This window comes from Myxocyprinus asiaticus, chromosome 22 (assembly GCF_019703515.2).
Source record: "Myxocyprinus asiaticus isolate MX2 ecotype Aquarium Trade chromosome 22, UBuf_Myxa_2, whole genome shotgun sequence".
Classification (NCBI taxonomy): domain Eukaryota; kingdom Metazoa; phylum Chordata; class Actinopteri; order Cypriniformes; family Catostomidae; genus Myxocyprinus; species Myxocyprinus asiaticus.
The window spans coordinates 44,540,540-44,556,420 of record NC_059365.1 but is presented as its reverse complement, the minus strand read 5'-3'; the positions used below and the strand labels follow the sequence as shown (position 1 = coordinate 44,556,420).

The 15,881-nt window shown below is 40.9% G+C and overlaps 1 protein-coding gene across 7 annotated transcripts in view; it reads left to right on the top strand.

The window, feature by feature from the left end:
* The window catches only part of LOC127413304 (mitogen-activated protein kinase kinase kinase kinase 4-like), an 84,649-nt gene that overhangs the window by 36,675 nt on the left and 32,093 nt on the right, over positions 1-15,881 (top strand). For 3 of the 7 annotated variants that reach the window (XM_051650318.1, XM_051650313.1, XM_051650319.1), the window contains 13 exons: positions 994-1,059; positions 1,344-1,454; positions 1,556-1,702; positions 4,148-4,267; positions 6,912-6,973; positions 7,413-7,486; positions 7,624-7,700; positions 7,876-7,970; positions 9,526-9,616; positions 10,089-10,253; positions 10,790-10,907; positions 10,999-11,154; positions 11,355-11,498. In XM_051650318.1, coding sequence (XP_051506278.1) covers positions 994-1,059; positions 1,344-1,454; positions 1,556-1,702; positions 4,148-4,267; positions 6,912-6,973; positions 7,413-7,486; positions 7,624-7,700; positions 7,876-7,970; positions 9,526-9,616; positions 10,089-10,253; positions 10,790-10,907; positions 10,999-11,154; positions 11,355-11,498 — 1,426 coding nt within the window. The remainder of the gene's footprint in view (positions 1-993; positions 1,060-1,343; positions 1,455-1,555; positions 1,703-4,147; positions 4,268-6,911; positions 6,974-7,412; positions 7,487-7,623; positions 7,701-7,875; positions 7,971-9,525; positions 9,617-10,088; positions 10,254-10,789; positions 10,908-10,998; positions 11,155-11,354; positions 11,499-15,881) is intronic. The other 4 variants (XM_051650320.1, XM_051650315.1, XM_051650314.1 and 1 more) reach the window with 3 other exon arrangements.

Genomic DNA, 15,881 nt, shown 5'->3' with positions numbered 1-15,881 from the left:
AAAATATGAGAAATAAACAACACAGCAAGATATTACCAATGGACCGACAGTGTTTTAGAAGAAGAAAAACCTTGTTAAAACCTTGTTTATTCAAATGATCCAGTCATAGTATTGTAAGGATTATTTTCGTCTGAACTGCGTATAGAGAGATGAACGCGCCGATCTCAAGGTAAACTTCAGCGCTTTTTTAATGACCTGTTTTCAAATGCATCATATATATATGAGATAAACAAGCCATCAACAGCATAAATATAATATTACAACTTACATCTGCAATGAGGCGAATGCACAACGGAGCTTGAACAGCTGAACTTGTAGAGAGAGTATTGTGAGGATTGCCCCGTGCATGATCTGAAGCGCTTTTTAATCACCTATTTTGAACACTTCTTATATATATAGCCTATATATGAGTAATATCAACAACATTAATATAATATTATAACTTAAATCTGTGAATCAATGAAGTCAGCGAATGCACAATGGAGCTTGAGTTCTAGATAAAGCACATAAACAAACGCGAGCCTTTTGTTTCAAGTTGTTTGTTGACACGAATAAACTCTACTGTGCGTGAGTTTGTGAAGGCATTTTGAGATTGTAACTGCTTATGGAAGTAAATCAAAATGGTTAATTCTGTAAACTGAAAAATAAATGAATAAATTATGTTAAATTGATGGTAAAATACCACCAGTTGTGGTTGCCAGAAATTCACTGCAAAAAATACAGTGACCATGTTTCAGGCGTTACGGTATTTCATTTTGATGCCTGTATATTTTACGGTTCTGTACCGTTAATATTAACTAATTATATAAACTTAATACACTTACATTCAGGAACTATAAAAATCTACTTTACATTTACAAAGTCATTTCCTTGTTTTGATTGCAGAAAAAGGCACAGTTTCAGAAAGAAATGTACATGCCTGATTCTAATCAAATAAATACTGAATGTTTTAGATGTTGATTGTAATGTGCTGTTTATCTCATTGACTTTCAGCCCAAAGACAATGAATATCACAAGACTGATATTCTATCCGGGTCTGTAAGTCTTTTAACTGATCAGGTAAACATTTTAACAGTTGCGTTTCATTTTTTAATGAACTAATTCTGCCTGATAATGCTGGTTTGCTGTCTACTTGATGTCAAATACTGCATGTTAAACTGATTATGCATTATTTAAACTTTAAATCAGATATGCAAAGGTGCTGCCAAATGTCTTTGTTCTTGCGAATTAGAATTTTTGTTTGTATTTTTTTTTTTAGGTTTGCAGTACTGCACTGAGCTTACATGAGTTTAGGCAGTTGGTTATGTTCGGACCTTGTGCTAATGTGTGTGTTTGTCCCCCAGCAGGGCAGAAAGCCCCACCGCACACTTCCCCGAGATCAGGCCCAGCTTCTGTTACTCCAACATGACCACAGACACCAGCAGAAGAACTGCCCCACCACACCACATGATGGGGTAAAAACAGAAACAGTATCTGCACATCTACACATGTTATGGCCTCTCATGTTGTTCCTTCAGTACATTATAAACATTAATCATGTGGAACTGGCATTCAGATGGCAGGAATTACGGAATCTCTGGACAATCATCATGTGAATATGAATCATATCGAAGTCAGGATTCCTCATGTTCAATCCAGACTTGGATCAGGAAGCAACTCCAGTCCCTGCACTCCAGCACTCCAGAGAGCTGCCAAACACCCGGTACAACACCACAAATAAAATCACATCTGTCCCTCAGTCTGATATGAAAGGGTCAACTCATGAGTAATCAAATCTTTACCTTAAGATAAAAGAGCTTTCATACTTTCAGAAATCAGTGCTTCCTCCTTAGTCCAAAAAAGGACATTTATGGGGCATTTTCTCACGAAACCATTAATTCCCAAAAGCATCGTAAGCCTAAGTAGATCATAGAATTCATCTTATGATTCGTCTCAGTTTTGCGGTACTTTCCCAAAGCCATCGTAACTTAAGTAGTACTTGAAAATGCTTGTAGATTTACGAGTGCTCAGGAGTAATCGTACAGCGCTAAGAACATCGTAAGGTCACAGACTTACGCAGACACCTGCAGGACAATCGCAAAATTGCACGTAATACAATTTAAATACCTATAGCTAAACTTTATGATCATTTAATATCATTTTACATATGTCAGAGAGAGAAGGAAAAAGTTCCATGCATGAAAATCGCCTGTATATAGTGGCTCCTCATCTCCTCTTCCTCTCTGACACCCAAGGGTGCTCTGATCCACACCACACGTTGTGTAGTACTGCACATGTTGTGTAGCATTGCTGTAACCGTTATCACTTTTGGGAGTAAAGAGCAGTCCTCCCTTTGATTGGTGAATGACCCTAAAGCGCAGCTTCTACGCATCACCTTATTTTGCGCTGTGCAATAATGGTGAACCTCGTTATATTCAATTAATGCTTGTCATTGGCAGGACCAAACACAGGGCCTCCGCTGTCTTCACTAATCCTGGAAACTTTCATCCAACCAACAGAGCAGTTTGTGAAAATGAAATATTAAAAATGCACACCTGATGAATGAATCAGTGATTGTGTAAAATAAATAGATCATTCTACACAAAATTATCACAAAACAATATGTAATTATGTAATTAATTAGGTTAAATGTGTATAAACATTTCCAGTGAGGTGAATTACAAATGTTTATAAAGTTATGCACAAATATAATAAAGATGCATTGACGAGCAGCACTATACGGTCACATTTCAGCACCTTGTACTGGGACAGCAACTTTCTTAAGTAGCACTTATTGTCCTTGCACATTTATATAATTAATTAATCATTATAATTGTATTTATTTATCACACATTATACATTTGTACATATACAGTGAAATTCTTTGCTTCACATGTCCCAGCTAAGCTGGGGTCAGAGTGCAGGGTCAGCCATGATAAGCCTGGAGTAGATAGGGTCAAGGGCCTTGCTCAAGGGCCCAACAGTGGCATCTTGGCAGTGCTGGGGCTTGAACCCCTAACCTTCTGATCAGTAACCCAGAGCCTTAACCACTGAGCCACCACTGCCCCTTCTCATTACTGTAACGCACCCTGACATTTTACTTTAACTCTTCCCATGTTTTAATGATGATTCTCATTACTTTAAAAGTAATCTTTTACTGTATTACAGTAAAAAAAAATATGCTATCGTACAATGATTTTTTTACATTAAAATCAGTGAAAATGAAAGGCAGTACCAAGGGAGTACTACAGTGATTTATAAATACTTATTACGGTAATACGAATTGGGGGGTAAAATGTGCGTAACTGTCATGAAAATAATGTCACAATGTACAAAAAATGATTGGCCCTAAAAATATGCTTTATTTTCAATTTGCAAAATATAATTGAGTAAAATTGCCAGAACATTTTCTTGACAGGTTTCATAAGAATTGCCCTTTATGAAACTAAACTAAGTGTTGCTTGTTCTGAACTTCTGCAACTTTCTGATGTTACGCAGATGAATTAATTATTAATGTGCTATTATATTCCACCAGAAGAACTAACAAAAAGAGTAAAATATGGTAACGTCTGTCTAACCTCGTGCCATTTCTGCCTGTGTGCAGCACCTGCTGCTATGCATATTCTTCCAAAGGATCCCACCATTAGAAACTAGCCGCTGAAGTATGTTTTTAACAAGATCCCTGATCATTTCAGTCTGCTTTTGAAGGATGAAGCAGTTAAAAACTATATTTGACATGACAGCAAACCTGCTTGTTTGTGAGCACAGCAAAGTGCTGTCGCTCCTTTTACATGTGAAAAAAAGATGTTTAATAAAGGTGCAGCAACTAAAAATGGACTGTTTAATTCCAAGTGTCAGAGAGAGGGTGGGAAATGCTCCTGAACACTAAATTCTGACTTATTTTAGTACAAACATCTTGTAAGTGCACCGCAGGAAAAAAAAAATTATTAAAAATTTTTTTTTATAATATGACCACCTTTTCAAATTGTTTCGGTTTTAGTCAAGAATATAGTGTGAAAGATAGAGTTACAGAGGATTTCTTTCTTTCTTTTTTTCAAATCCAACAACAGTCCAATTTGTGCAAAAGATGAGGGATCCAGCATTACATATTGAAAAATACTTTACCTGATCTAGAGGAGTAAAAGACTGTGATTGGTGTTGATTTCAGAACATGAATGTGTGCTCCAGTCGAGAGATTCATCATAGCAACTCCATGTCTGATGTTGCAACTCCTCTCTCTCCAACACTGGATGATGTGTTCTTTAACCCTGATGATCAACCACCCAAGGTTTGTCATGATGTTCCTCAGGTTCCTCTTGAGGTCTTTGTTTTTTTTAGAGGGGGGCAGTGTTATTTTTACATTATGAATCAGTCCTACTGTCTCTTACTTTATGAATTCAGACCCCAAAAAAGTATTTTATACTCTCAAAGCCAGTCATAGGTAACTTCACATGTTTGTAAACCCTTTGGACTATATAACTGTATTCTCCTTTGAAAGACACTTTTTAGTTTGTTGTCCAAGTGTCTGAATGATCTAAAATGATATAAAACAATGTATTAGTACAGTATATTGGAAATGTATGTGTAATATGCTATTTTTGCTATAAAAGATGTTTAGGTACAAAACACAGGTCACCAGTTAATTGTCTTGGAAGTAATGGCATACTTGTAACGTACCTACGTAATGTTAACGAAAACAGGATACAAAAAAATGTGTAACTGTGATCTGTTAGTTACTTAAAAACCAAACATAATCAGATTACAGTTACATTTGGTCAAAAATGGTATTATTAGCATGATTACAATTTGTAATTTATAAAAAAAAAAAAAAAAAAAAAAAAAAATCTTTCTGACATAAAATGATATAGACCGCTGATTGCTTTAGAGTGGTACAGACCCTCAGAAGCAGGCTCGACATCTCTTCTGGTTCTCTCTCATGACTCACTTGAGTCAGAAGCACCACTTTTGTATGCGCAAATAACACCCGTCTCACATCACCACTGTGCACTCTAGGCAAATGAGGTCAACCCATTAAAAGGGCTGATTCACCACGATGGCCACTGGAGAAAATCTATTATTTTCGTAGAAATTTTGACATTCTTGTCTCTTCAAAGGAGAAAAGGGAAACATTACAGTTCATTGCAATTTATGCCTTCCATCTGTGAAGATGCTGTTATTTTCCAAGTACCCGACATATAATTTAAAGAAGTATTGAAGGGAAGACCCACATGGAAAGCATGTTTGGTAGGTTAGCTAAAATTAGTGTTCCCTGATAGTTTCACCATCCAAACTTTTCACGGAAGCCAGAATAACTGCCATTGTGACACGAATTGCGCATCATTGACGGTACAACAGAAAGGAGCATGTTCTGTTTTGAAGTGGACAAACGACCACCCTGCCGGCGAACGACCCGTATTCCCGCACAAGGGACACCTACTGTTGAAACTTCATGGTCACTTATCATTTCCATCATAAATTCAGCTGAAACTCTAAAGTTGTTCTCTGAAATGCTTTCGTAATGTAATGACAACAGCAATAGGGACCACATTTCTTTTTTTATTATTATTAATTAATCCAAATTGTACACGTTAATAGCAAAGGAATTGAAAATGTTATTAAGTTCATCTTCAGATGCTTCTTGTGAATAGCAATCTCAAAATGTTTGAGTGCTTTTTATAAGTCAAAGTAGCTCTAACCCACACCTCCAATCTTGTTTCATTAATTGGATGCTAGGTTTGCCAACTCCTTACTCTAATTAGCTTTTGTTGATGCCATAAGTCTAGGGGTTCACTTACTTTTTCCACAGCATGATGAAAACTTAATGGGATGTGTTTAATAAAGACATGAAAGATTATCATTTTTTGTGTGTTGTTACCTTAAGCACATTGTGTTTGTCTCTCCTTGTGACTTTGATGCAGATGAGATCACATTTTATGACTAATTAATGCAGAAAACCAGCTAACTCCAAAGGGTTCACATAAAATCACCAATTTTTAACTTGTAAAATGTCACCTTCAATTTAATTCAAATTAAATTTAAATTGAATCATTTTTTATTCTATATTGGACAAATCAGCAGTCGTTTAGTCCTTTATTTTGAGTACTTAGGATTTATTATTTCCTAATTATACAAGGTATTATGGTTTCAAGCTTAAATGAATGTGAATGTGTCAGTTAATCCCCCCCCCCCCCCCCGCCCCAAACAATGACATACACATATTATTGTGTAAAAACAGTTGTTAACAAAGTGTTCAGTACTTGTGTGCTGTAAAGTATCACCACAGGGTGTGTTTTAAAAATAATGATAGCCTGCAATATTTAGTAACAGCTGACGTTCTTGAGTTTATTTTTAGCTTTTATGGTTTTAGACTGAATAACGTAACTTCCAAACAGCTTTTAGTTTTAAATTGTGGTATTACAGTGGTTTTGATGATGTTTTTTCTTTATATACTTCTCACGACCTATGTATAAAACTGTCATTACTAATGCAGATACATGCATTTGGGTTCCATATATTGAGATCTTCCTTTCCGGTTTTCATTATAGGTAAAATCAGGGTTTTAATTGTGCAGTGATAGAAAGCTCTGTATAGGTGGCAGCTGCTAAAAAATGTGGTCAAAACAGCTTCCTCTTCAAATGGGAGGGGTCTTCCTTCCTTAAATGTGACACATGTGGTCAGCACTTTAAAAACCACAGAGAGGATGAGTTATGGTACAGAAACGTAGGTCAAAGACACTGAATGATGACTACTATGAATGAAACAAATAAAAGTTCACTTCATTATGACTACATTGAAAACTAAAGTGCCTTTTGTAGCTCAAGATTAGAGCATCTGCTAATGCCTTGAATATGAATGTAAAAATATTCTAATGTTAAAAATCAGAAACCAGATTAAAACTTAATCTCATGATTTCCTTAAATATTTCTCTCAAGATTCCAGAGCGAACAACCTCAAAGTTCAAAGAACCCTTGACCCATCGTAGATTTGGATCCACGTAAGTTCATTTGCATTTGTGCTTTATGAAATGCATGAACCATTTCAAATTAGACTGAGTTAGGCGCTTAACTCTTTCTGTTCTCAGACTCTTTACTCTTCATAAAGTTATTATTCTGAAGCCTGATTAACATCTGTCTTTCCTTTCTTTGTTTTCTCCTTCTATTCTTCCATCACAAATGAAGTGGAGGTCGTTTGTCTTATTTAGAATTAGATTAGAATTTCATTTACTTATACCTTTTTATTTACTATAGTTAATTCATTTTTTATTTACTTTAATTAGAATTTGATTAGAATTTATTTAGAATTTAGATTATAATTACAATTTTTAGTTTAGTTAGGCTTTTAACTCTTCAGTCTTTTCAAAGTTATTATTCTACACATTTGATCTTTTTGTGTCTTTGCTCTCTCCTTCTTTACTTCCATCACAAATTAAGCAGAGGTCATCAGTGTCCTCTGGACAACAGTGTCAATATGTTTTACTCCAGCAGCTCAACAAGCAGCAGTCAGTCAGGTACGAGTGTCAAATTACGTTTTACTTCTGTTACTCATTTAAATCTGCATCACAGCAGAATAGGGTACATTATTTAAGTAAATATCCCTGTATGTGTTCATGTACGTCTAGTTTTTAGACATTCTTTATTTTTGCAGGTTACCATAAGGTCGACAGTCCTCCTCAACAGAACAGACTGTCAAACTCTCAAAGTCCAACAACACCACAAAACCAGGTAGACCTATTTCCCTGTGTACCCTACCAAATGTAGTATTAAGACTCATTTAAATAATTGTCAATGCCTATTTCACAAGAAAGAAAAAAAAACATTTATTACATTGCAAATGGTAACACCATGGATTACTCTGGTTATTATGGGGGGTAATCAGGTTTGTTTTTGTGTGTTTCAGGGTTTTGAAATGAAGTCTCTCTTCAGTCCTTTAGTGAAGTTAGCAGAGTACTCTTCCTCGAGTGATGATGATGATGATGATGATGAGAAGAGCAGGTAATCTCACCTCTATAAAGTTGTGGTAGAGATATTCTGTGAGCTGTGGTAAACCTGTCAACAGAAAAGTTAAACAAGTTATCTCATACCATAAAATATGGCCTTGATTTTTTTTAGCACTGTCTAGTTCATGGTAAATATATCAGCTATTGCAAGCCTTTGTTAATAGTTATTCAAACTGTTTTCTCAACATTACACCCAAAATAATACAGCTACCCAGTCTCTACTGGATTTTACTGCTACACTAAGAATGTAGTCCCTAAAGAATAAACCACAATCACATGGTCTGTTTAGTGAAGTGATCATACTGTAAGATGTAAATGAGTGTGAAAAGAGACGGATGGATGTTGACAGATGGGTCACTATCTCAGAGGTTGTGAACATGTTGGATTCTCTCATGCCACTGAATTAAGACTGACCATGGAATACATGGCAATCCAGAGTCCCTGAGGCAGTGTGACGCTGACTTCCTGTCATTCTGCCAGTGTTTTACCTCTACAAAACTATATTAGCTTTTGCTAATACTTTATACTGTATGTAACTATGATACTGTATTGGTGGGGGGCGGAATTGCTGTATGGGCAATAGCTGTTTTTGAAGGGAAGAATGTATCTGATCAGTTGACTAGTAATTCAGGAAACCCACTGAGTGGTCCGTTTTGTAAATATGTAGTTTTGCACATACTTAAAGGTGCTGTAAGCAATTTTAGTGTTCTGAAGCTTTCACGTGACTGAGCCGTTGAATTAGCCATGCCCCCTCATTACAAAGCCCCACCCTCCAAAGATAATTTTGAGACCAAAACTGAGCAAAAGAGCAGCATTGTTTGTTCCTGTGGCTGTCATTTTCAACAGTGGCACAATAGCGCCCTCAACTGACAAACATTATGAATCATAGCCTCAATGATCCGCTTCAAATAAAACACTATGAGAACGAGCAAAATGATTGGCAGGTGAGAAGCATCCATGGTTCGCGAACACATTTGTGTTTGCATTTACAAACAGAGACTGGTGAGATATCTCAGGACACTTACTTTATTAATATCTTTAAGGGAGTACGAACATATTTTGCATACTTTTCCATGAAAAAAATCGCTGACAGCACCTTTAATTATCAACCGCTACACTCAAAACATTACTCTGTGGCTGAACTTGACTCAATCATGAACAGTGGTTCCACGTGTTTAAAATGACATTTCTTAACTTAAAATTACTATTTAATCTCAGCACAAACACTTTGTGTAGAAAGAACCTAGTTCAATTGTGTAAAACCAACCAAATTAGACGTGTCAGTGTAACTCAAATAAATCTATTTTATTTCTTTATGTACTAACTAGTGGAAATGAATGTTAGCATGCTAAAAACATGCTGGTTGGAAGGACTACAGAGCAAGGTTATTGTCGTAAACTAAAATGAAGATGAAATGATAAAAAAAAAAAAAAACATTTTTGTAAATGGAAATAAAAATAGAAAATATTAAAAACGAAAACTAAAGTAAAATTAACAAAGAACTAACAAACAAAACAAAAACAAAAAATGTATGTATCTGTTTGTTGCAGATCTCCATTGAGAAATGGAAGGCATTTGTTATCCAGAGGACAGTCTCATGATATAGTTCTTCAGCCTCAGCACAATCTCAAACAGCAGCAGGTACAGTCATCTTCATCTTCGGTGTTATCAGCCTGTCGTTGTAGGTAACAGGATAAAATGAACAACAAGCACATCAGCATGTTTCTTCTCTGCGAGGGATTGAAGCATTAAAAATCATTTAATCATTCAAAGACACTTCAGCACAAATGTGCTTCAAAGCAACACTATTTATTGTGATATTAATTCTACTTAAAGTGTATTATTGTAATAATGAAGCTTATTCCTCCAGTGATGAGTGACATATTCATTGTCATCTGTTCCAAAACATCTGTCAAGTCCTAAATTGCAAGATGACATTGATAGATTTGACATGATTCACAAATTGTTCACTAAATAATTAATTGCAGATTGGTTTGAATCAAAATGGTTTTTAAAAATTCTCATTCATTTGATACAAATACCTGGAAAAGTTATGGTTGCTGTGTGATTTTTTTTTTAATTTTATTTAAAATAAATAAATAATGTATACTAGTTTTCCATGTTTGTCCAGCAGAGTGCAGCAAAGGCAACACATAATATCCATCAAAGACCTGTGGCATCACAATCCAGTGACATTTATCATCTTCCTGACCTGCTGCACAAGAGCCCCATACATCAACTCACCTACCACCAACCCAATACACAAACCTCACTGGATGTATGTCTGTTATTTTTGCAACACATCTGCACTCACTACACAGTGTCTCAGCTTTATTCAAAAACTGTTTCATATTATTTCAAGTAGATGACATGCAATACTAGTTGTCTTACACAGAAAAGATGTTAGATTGACAGGATTGTTCAGTAAGATTGGGTTCAGTGAGTTTCCACTAGAGGGAGTTGTTAAACTCAACTGCCTCTGTTTAAGCCTGCGTCACTCATTGGCACTTTATGAAGTTTGCACAGACTTTAAACTGTTAATAAGCCAGTTAGTATTCAACTATACATGCAATATAAACCTTCCAAAAACCCATTAGTCCCATATGATTAAGTCTTAAATAGATACAATTAAATTATGTTTTTAATTCTACTACTAAAATAAGATTATGATGTCAGTTATATAAAAGTTACTGTCAGGAATCTATCTATCTATTTATCCGTCTGTCTCTCTATCTGTCTGTCTCTGTGTCTGTCTGGCTGGCTGTCTCTCTCTATCTATCTAATGTGAGTTCTTGTGTTATTGTTTGTTTACAGAAAATGCTGAATAATCAGGCAGTAAAAAATACGTCATCCTCTTCATCATTCTCATCATTTATCGACCCTCGATTGCTGCAGATCTCTCCACCTCAGAGTCCACAAGGATACGGTCAACGTGAGTCCATATCTCTGACTCTTGACATAAGCACTACACACACCTCACATATATATGAATAAACCTCTCTCTTTGTGTCTGTGTGTGATAGTGAATGTGAGGTGTGACCCGTGCAGGAGAGAGCCCCACAGGAAGGGTTCCGTGGTGAACGTTAACCCTACTAACATCCGGCCTCAGAGTGATGCACCAGAGATTCGCAAATACAAGAAAAAGTTCAATACTGAAGTGTTGTGTGCTAGTCTGTGGGGTAAGACTCGTATATCACACTTCAAATTTAAAGTCCTGGAGTATACAGCAGTCAACCAATATTAATTTTGAGTAGTTCAGCTTTACAGCACTTTTTGAATTGAAATACAATTTTAATATTTTTGGTGGTACGATCCTGCTGTTTAACAGTAGTGTAGTGTCCCTCACTATAACTATTGTTGTTGCTGTGTGTTTGTGTAGGTGTGAATTTGTTGGTGGGCACAGAGAGTGGTCTGTGGCTGCTGGACCGCAGTGGTCAGGGTAAAGTTTACTCTCTCATCAGCCGCAGACGCTTTCAACAGATGGATGTACTGGAGGGACTCAATGTACTAATCACCATATCAGGTATACACATAAAATACACTGTATTACAACAGGGATTATTCTTAGATTTATACTGGCTAAAAAAATATATATCTTTTAACATTTTTGAATAAAAAAGAAGAAGAATCCTGGCAGAATGTTCCACAAGACTAACTGAAAAGCATGTTGTAAAATGTATAGTTTGACTAGGGCTTGGCGATAAAACAGTATTGGTATTTATCGACAGTACACCTTTATCGATAACGATATAAAAAATGTTCGATATAACGCTTGATAGTTTCACTTAAATGCATTAAAATGTAAATAGACATGAAGTTTGGTTGCATGAACAACTCTCAAGTGTGTGCTGTCCCTGGATCATAAACAGCCTATCATATGGCTTGATAAAGGAGCGTGCTACAAGTGACAAGCAAACAGCCAATAACAAGTTGCATTGCTGTGGGGTTCGGTTGCACCATCGCAATGTGACATCAGAACACACAAACACATGCAAAAATGATTGCCGTGCCTGCTGGTGATGAGGAGATTGTGAATAAAAAAGGACATGTCAGCTCGCCAGTGTGGCAGTTTTTTGGTTTCTTTACATCTGACCAACATCAGAACACCGTTGTGTGTAAGCCTTGCAAAAAAAAACATCCCGGCCAAGTACAGAAACACAAGCAACTTATTTCATCACCTTAACCGCTTCCACCCTTTGGAATATGCAGCATGTCGTCCACCATGACCTACATCTCCCTCACCTCAACAAACAACCCACAAGCAGTCCACAATGGAGAGGTACTCAGAGGTCCTTGTTAGAGCCAGTTGTCCTTTGTCTTTGAAGACTGTAGTGTACACCTTTGTATGAAATCTTCAGTTCCCTATCTGTCACTCACTCAACGTTGTGTCGATGTAGTGACACTAGGGGTCACTCTTGGGAGCCCGAAACACCTCTGGTCTTTGATAAAAGGACATACGGGTATAAAAGGAGCTGGCATGCAACCACTCATTCAGATTTTCTCTTCGGAGCCGAACGGTCGATGTTCATTGAGCTGACTGTTCATTCACCTCTGCTGGATCTGACTGTGCATTTCAGCGGCTTCTCCCTCCTCTGCACTGGTGTACTGCAGAGAACACCCCTGGGCACTTCGGCAGAAATAAAAGAGTATATTTCTCTAAAAGAGCAGCACACACGGAACGTCTTTTTAAAGACGTGTCTTTTTAAAGATGCCTTTCCGTTTGTGTGTTATTCCGGGTTGCGGTCATTATCTCTCAACTTCTGATGGTCACGACCCACACAGAGACAGCGTTCGTGGATGGATCATGTACTTATTGCGAGAACATGACCATGGCAACGTTGCAGTCGCGGCTTGCTTTCGTCAGCTCGTCTGCCCCGATCGGCTTCCAGATGAATCCGCTGGCTCGTCTCACGGCGAGTTCAACCTCTTGTGCGGAGCCTGTGAAGCTGATGAGCTCTCGAGCACAGCATCGGAGAGCGGGCTCGTCCAGTCAGATGCGGAAGCCTCAGCTGGGCTCCCCCCCTCGGGTACGGTCGCCCAGTCACAGGCTGACGCGGAAATGACGGACATGCTTTCCCGGGCAGCCGCGAGCATTGGGCTAGAATGGAACACTCTGCTCTTCCCCTGAACCCTCGCGGCTCGATGATTGGTTCCTTGGCTCGCGGCGCCGCTCACAGCCACGCCCCACCCCAGTTTCTTTCTTCCCGGAAGTGCACGAGGAGATGACAAGGTCGTGGGATGCACCTTTTACTGACCAGTCCCGATATTTCAGCTCCCCTGCCCTCACTACCCTCAAAGGTGGGGTGGCCAGGGGCTATTCGGCGATTCCCCCGGTGGATAAGGCACTCGCAGAGTGCTGGCGCGGGCCAAAGCCTACAGTGCCGCTGGACAAGCCGCCCCTGCCCTGCACGCCATGCCTCTCCTGCAAGTCCGCCAAGCCAAGGCACTAAAGGAACTGCACGAGGGTAGTTCCACCCCGGGATTGATGCAGGAGCTGCGCTCAGCAACCAACCTCGCTCTCCAGGTGACGAAGGTCATGGCGCGGTCTCTCGGGCAGGCGATGTCCACCTTGGTGGTCCAGGAGCGCCACCTTTGGCTCAACCATGTTGAGATGGGAGAGGCCGACAAGGCTCGGTTCCTTGCTGCCCCCATTTCCCAGGTTGGCCTATTCAGCGACACCGTCGAGGACTTTGCCCAGCAGTTCTCAGCGGTGAAGCAGATCCTGCCCCGGCGCGGCTCAAGATCCCGCACCCCGCCTGCTCGTCGCCAAGGGCGTCCCCCTGCGGTGACTGCACCGGCTCCGCCGCAGCCCGCCCCTGCAGCCTGGCCCCGGCGTGGAGCCCACCGCAGGAAGCAGACGCCAGCTGTCTCATGGCTGGCCGCCAAGAACCCGTGAAAGGCTTCGAAGCACCCCTGAGACGGGCGACCCAGGGACGACGAAACCCACTGCTTAAGAGCTGGTAAGCAGACAACTCCATCCCCCAGTGGAGGGCCGGGAGGAGAATCTTTTGTTGCCTTTTTGTTTAATTTCGCTGCATGCCCAAGTGGCTCCGGTACCCAAGAGTTCAGCAAAAGAGTGGTTTCCTTGTTCCCTGGGTCACATACTCAGTGTGCACGGCTGTCATCACGACCACGTCCACCATTCCATTTTGGCAGGTTTGGTGCTCCAGCGGCGGTCTCCCCGCCCCTGCGTGCCTAGCTGTGGCACAAATCCACCCCCAATGTGACAGTCTCCACAGGTCACGAGGACAGGCCTCTTCCTCGCCCATCCCAGGCTGTTCCGGGGGTGGTCACAAGGAGCCAGGTAAGTGCTTCGATGTCCCTGAACTCAGCAAGGCCTTTTAGTGGCGTCTGTTTGCTAAGTGGTGCGAAGACCCCCAGAGATGCGCAGTCGGATCGGTGCTTTCCTTCCTGCAGGAGAGGTTGGAAGGACAGCTGTCCCCCTCCACCTTGAAGGTGTATGTAGCCGCTATAGCGGCACACCACGACACAGTGGACGGTAAGTCCTTAGGGAAGCATGACCTGATCATCAGGTTCCTGAGAGGCGCCAGGAGGTTGAATCCCTTCAGACTGCGCCTAGTTCCCTCATGGGACCTCTCTGTAGTTCTTCAGGGTCTATGGAGAGCCCCCTTTGAGCCCTTGCAGTCAGCTGAGCATAAGGCACTCTCTTTGAAGACTGCTCTCCTGACTGAGCTCACTTCCATCAAGAGGGTAGGAGACCTGCAAGCGTTCTCTGTCAGCGAAACATGCCTGGAGTTCGGTCCGGGCTACTCTCACGTGATCCTGAGACCCCGACCGGGCTATGTGCCCAAGGTTCCCACGACCCCTTTTAGGGACCAGGTGGTGAACCTGCAAGTGCTGCCCCAGGAGGAGGCAGACCCAGCCCTGATGTTGCTGTGTCTGGTGCGCGCTTTACGCATCTATTTGGATCGCACGCAGAGCTCTGAGCATATCTGAGCAGCTCTTTGTCTGCTTTGGTGGACAGCGGAAAGGAAGTGCTGTCTCAAGGCAGAGGATCACCCACTGGCTCATTGACGCCATAACAATGGCATATCACGCCCAGGACATGCCACCCCCGGCAGGGCTTCGAGCCCATTCTACCAGGGGTGTATCGGCCTCCTGGGCCTTGACCAGTGGCGCCTCTCTAACAGACATTTGCAGAGCAGCGGGCTGGGCAACACCCAACACCTTTGCAAGGTTCTACAATCTCCGGGTGGAACCGGTTTCGTCCCGTATAGTGGCACGCACAAGCAGGTAAATCCGGGACAGCTGGCCAGGTGTATCGCTTGCGCATAGTGCCTTTCACCTCCCCTGAGATGAAGACGTGCGCTGTTGACTCCCAGTAGTGTTCACAAACGGTGTTCCCTGGATGATTTCCTCTGAGCCCTGTGGCAGACGAGTTCGTGGAGAAACTCGCTGTCGGCTCAGTACATGTGCTAACTAAGCCCTGTACTGGGGTAGGTGCTCCGCATGAGGTGGTTTCCCATAGGTAACCCCATGCGACATATATCTTCCGCTAATTAGTTTCCCTGTTGGTAAACTGCATCTTCCTTGGGCAGAGGCCTTCTGCCCCAGTCACCATGTTTGTAGAAACTCCTCCCCCGTAGGGACCTACCATGGGACGTCTCCACATGGCATACTTCCGACAAAGTTCGGCAAGACAATGTGACGTATTTCCACTCAAAATAACCCCCCCCCCTTCTGCGCGGGGTGTGGTCTCCGCAGTGTCTTCCCCTTGGGAGGGACACCCCCCGACGTAGACCTGGTGGCCCCAGTTGGCTAATTCCTTTTTTTTGGGGAGAGGGGGAAAAAAAAGTGGATAAGAGGCCATGACTGGCCTCTCTATCTTTTGGGCAGTCGACTTGTCCCTAAAGGGCCGTTCGACAATCATAACAGCGTTGGGGGA